The 4,894-nt window shown below is 36.8% G+C and overlaps 1 protein-coding gene across 1 annotated transcript; it reads left to right on the top strand.

Moving 5' to 3' along the window:
* Positions 205-3,616, top strand: LOC107629782 (receptor protein kinase TMK1-like). Its single transcript, XM_016332669.2, has 2 exons — positions 205-2,866; positions 2,951-3,616. Exons 1-2 carry the CDS (start codon positions 472-474, stop codon positions 3,460-3,462), a joined length of 2,907 nt encoding a protein of 968 aa, XP_016188155.1. The 5' UTR covers positions 205-471; the 3' UTR covers positions 3,463-3,616.

Genomic DNA, 4,894 nt, shown 5'->3' with positions numbered 1-4,894 from the left:
ACAATTTTTTTGGTGTCTAAAGAAATTTATTAATTGTCAAGATAAAATTGAATAAAAGAAAAAGATACATATATATCAGGTAAATTGTAATTAAATGTAAATATCTGTAATGTATCAATTATCAAATACGCAAAAAACTCGGCAAATTGCATTTATTTCTTAGCCATTGACTCTTCAATTCCCTCTCTGCATTATGCCTTCAATATTTTTTTATTTTTCATAATAAAAATTTCCCATTTTTTATGCACATTTCTCGGTAAATGCAAGACACACAAACTCAAACACACTGCTTTGTTTTTGTTGTTACTTCACCTCTTCCTTCTTTTTCTCTCTCTCTCTCTCACTCTCTGAACTTTTTTGTTTCGGTCTCAATTTCAGTCACAGGAGTCAGAATTTGATCTTTTCCCATTCATGGGGTTGTGAATTTACTCAAAAAGTGTCAAACTTTGATCACCGTTTCTCTCTAAAACCATGGTTGGTGTTCATCTTCATCAGATCAAAGCTTGCAACTTTCTCTCCTTCTTCTGCATGATGATGATGATCACAGTTTGTTACGGTGCTACAGACCCAAATGATCTCAAAATTCTGAATGATTTCAGAAAAGGATTGCAAAATCCCGAGCTTCTCAAATGGCCAGAGAATGGAGTAGGTGACCCATGTGGCAATCCTCCATGGCCTTATGTGTATTGCAATGGTGACAGGGTGACACAGATTCAGTCAAAGAATCTTGGTCTCAAAGGTTCACTCCCTCAGAATTTGAACCAGCTCACAGAACTCCAGAATTTGGGTCTCCAAAGGAACAACCTCAGTGGGGTTTTACCAAGTTTCAATGGATTGTCCAAATTGGAATATGCTTTCTTGGATTACAATGAATTTGACACAATCCCTTTTGATTTCTTCAAAGGACTCACAAACATAAGGATCTTGTCTTTGGAAATGAATCCTTCTTTGAATGCAACCACAGGGTGGTCTTTTCCTTTGGACTTGAAAGAATCATTGCAATTAACCAATCTCTCTTTTGTGCACTGTAATTTGGTTGGACCATTGCCTGAATTTCTAGGCACATTGCCTTCGCTTTTGAATCTGAGGCTCTCATACAACAGAATCTCTGGTGGAATCCCAAACAGTTTTGGCCAATCTTCAATTCAGGTTTTGTGGCTTAACAATCAAGAAGGTGGTGGCATGAGTGGTTCTATTGATGTTATTGCCTCAATGACTTTTCTTACACAGCTTTGGCTTAATGGAAACAAGTTCAATGGGGAAATTCCAAACAACATTGGGAATTTAACTTCCTTGAAGGAGATCAACCTCAATGGAAACCAACTTGTTGGTTTGATTCCGGAATCAATGGCAAACATGGACCTTGATCAAGTTGATTTAAGCAATAACATGTTAATGGGGCCAATACCAAAGTTTAAGGCTGCTACACAAGTATCTTATGGTTCAAATTTCTTTTGTCAGAGTAAGCCTGGGATTCAATGTGCACCTCAAGTTAATGCACTCATTGATTTTCTCCATGGTCTGAATTACCCTTCAATTCTGAGTTCTCAATGGTCTGGTAATGATCCTTGTGGAGGGAACTGGATTGGATTGAGCTGCAATCAGAACTCTGAGGTATCTCTTATCAATTTGCCTAGGAGAAATCTTAGTGGTACATTGAGTCCTTCAATTGCTAAGTTGAATTCACTTGTTAAGATTATGCTTGCACAAAATAACATAAGTGGCAAAGTCCCTAGTAATTTTACTGAATTGAAATCACTGAGTTTGTTGGATTTGAGTTATAATAATTTTGAGCCTCCATTGCCAAAGTTCAATGATGGTATGAAGGTTGTTATTGATGGCAACCCTCTTTTTGCTGATCAACACGGAAAGAGTCCCTCACCTATTAGTAGTCCACAACCTTCACCCCCGAATCCGGCATCACCACGGCCTCTGCTCTCTCTGCCACCAAAACCAAAACCAACACCCTCGCATATGCCGCCTTCCCATGCTCCGGTTCAAAGATCAAATGGCTCGAAAAGATCGAAATTGGTAGTATTACTTGTTGGTGTTGGAATCTTTACATTTGTGGCTGTTTTGCTTGTTTCTCTATTTGTATGTTGTTTGAAGAAGAAAAAGGCTCCTAGCAGTCTTAATCCTCACACTCATGATACATATAACCCAGAAACAATGTTGAAATTCGCAGTTTCGAGCTGTGATGCTGATACCAAGTCAACAAAGACAAGGTTAAGTTCTGTGAGTAACCTGAGTGGTGAAACAGAAAACACTCATATGAGTGATTCTCGAAACCTTGTGATATCAGTACAAGTTCTACGCGAGGTGACGAAGGATTTCGCAGCCGAAAATGAGCTAGGGCGAGGCGGGTTTGGAACGGTTTACAAGGGAGAGCTAGGAGATGGAACGAAGATAGCAGTGAAGAGAATGGAAAATGGAGCTATTAGGAGCAAGGGAGTGGACGAATTCCAGGCGGAAATAGGGGTTCTTTCGAAGGTGCGGCACCGGCATTTGGTGTCGCTTCTAGGCCACGCAATAGAAGGAAATGAAAAACTATTGGTTTATGAGTATATGCCTTTAGGTGCTCTAAGCAAGCATCTATTTGAATGGGAGAGATTGAAATTGGAGCCTCTGTGTTGGTCTCAGAGGCTTGTGATAGCACTTGATGTTGCAAGAGGAATGGAGTACCTTCATGGTTTTGCTCGCCATACCTTCATCCATCGTGATCTCAAGTCTTCCAACATTCTACTTGCTCATGATTTTCGGGCAAAGGTTTCTGATTTTGGTCTTGTCAAACTTGCCCCCGATGGGAACAAGTCTGTGGCTACCAAGCTTGCCGGAACCTTCGGATACCTCGCCCCTGAGTACGCGGGTATGCATTTTTTTTTTTTTCATTTTTAGTATTTTCTGTTTTTTAGATTTCCTAATAATCTTGTGCTTCTGCTGCGATTTACAGTGATGGGTAAAATCACGACGAAAGTGGACGTGTTCAGTTACGGTGTGGTGTTAATGGAACTTCTAACCGGACTAATGGCTCTGGACGAGAACCGGCCAGAGGAGAACCGGTACTTAGCCGAATGGTTCTGGCAAATCAAATCAAGCAAAGAAAAGCTTCTTGCCGCCATAGATCCTGCTCTCAAAGCCACCCAAGACATTTTCGACAGCATCTACATTGTGGCGGAGCTGGCCGGACACTGCACCGCCAGGGAAGCAAACCACCGGCCGGACATGAGCCATGCAGTGAACGTGCTGTCGGCATTGGTGGAGAAATGGCAACCGGTTGACGAAGAAGTCAACGGTGGGTCTGGCGACATTGACTACGGTCAACCGCTTTCGCAGATGTTGAAGGTTTGGAAGGAAGCGGAAGGGAAAGAATTGGGTTACACTAGTCTTGAAGATAGTAAGGGAAGTATTCCAGCTAAGCCTACTGGTTTTGCTGACTCCTTCACTTCTGCTGATGCTAGATGAAACATATCCATGCAATTTTATGCTTTTCTTGCTTTCTTTTTTTTATATCTGTAAATTTGACTTATTATAGATAGTTATACTTTGGTAAAGAGATTGTTTTTGTTTCAATTTCTTTAGTGCCTATATAGAAAAATTAAAATCTGGTTCAAAGTAATGATTCTGGGACTACAAGGTTAAGTCAAAATTCTATATTATTTACTTATTTTAGGATGGAAATTTAAGTATTACTAAAATATAAAAAAAATATAATTTTAATTTTAACAATATTTACATAATCATTATAACCACCTTACCATAATAATACTAAAACCTACTTATATATTACATGATATGGGATGGTTTAGCATTACATAGCTATCAAATTACAAATGTTAAAGAGAATTAAGAAATAATATATTCTAGCCAAAGGCCCATGGTTTTATGAAAACTTCTGTGCTACATTTATTTGACAAAATATGACCGTGATAGTTAGTTGAATGACTTTATGAGAGTCAACAAGCTAAGTAATTTGGCATTTTCCTTTATTTTTTATATTTAATTCGTCAAAATATAAAACAAGTAAACTAATACGGCGGAATGGAGTTATAACTTGTAACAGTAAAATCTTAAATTCGCCCTTGAAAAAATGTCACAGAACATTGAACATTCATTTGACTTTGGAAAGAGTTTGGGAATCAAATTGATACAAGAACTGTTTCAAGGGTCAACTCTTCCGAAGATTAGTGGAAAGTCAAACCTCAACATTTAAATGGCAGCAAAAATTGGCAGTTGAGAATAAAAAAGTGCAAAGCAATAAGAGAGCATGAATATTTCACATGCACACAGAGCCTTTTTAGTGCCAAATCTGTGAAGTGTGAAGTGTGCTCATCTTCTAAGTTCTAACGCTTTCCTTTACCTTCCATTGGACCACAATCTTTAACTTTAATTGCTTGGAAACTAGAAAGTACCCTCTGGTCAATTGTTTAGCATGAATAATTGAATGTAGATCTCTAAAGCATAGTAATTAAAACCGACTTGTCAATACACTCGGTCAATATATTAGATTAACCTTATAAGATTCCTTGATTACCCTATTCTAAATTTTCATAAGCCAATTTTTTCATAAATTTTGTAAGAATAAACACTTAAATTTGTTTCTAAAAATTTTTAAATTAATTGTTTTATATATTTGGTTTTTCATTAATAGTCTTTATAAATTTATAAAAATTATTTCATCAAACAGATATATATATTTTTTCGTTATTTTAAAGAGAATTAATTTGTCTAAAATAGCTAGTAATATTTTTTATTTAATTGTCTTGTAATAAAATTTGTTCGAAATTTATTGTTCAATACATGTATAAAAAATTTAATTAAAAATGACAGACGACATCACTCTTAAAAATTTATAATAAATTAAGTATCTAATCTATCTAAATTTTTTTAAAAAACA

The sequence above is a fragment of the Arachis ipaensis genome, chromosome B03 (assembly GCF_000816755.2).
Source record: "Arachis ipaensis cultivar K30076 chromosome B03, Araip1.1, whole genome shotgun sequence".
Taxonomy (NCBI): domain Eukaryota; kingdom Viridiplantae; phylum Streptophyta; class Magnoliopsida; order Fabales; family Fabaceae; genus Arachis; species Arachis ipaensis.
The sequence above is the reverse complement of the archived record's forward strand: the minus strand, read 5'-3'. Positions and strand labels throughout refer to the sequence as shown.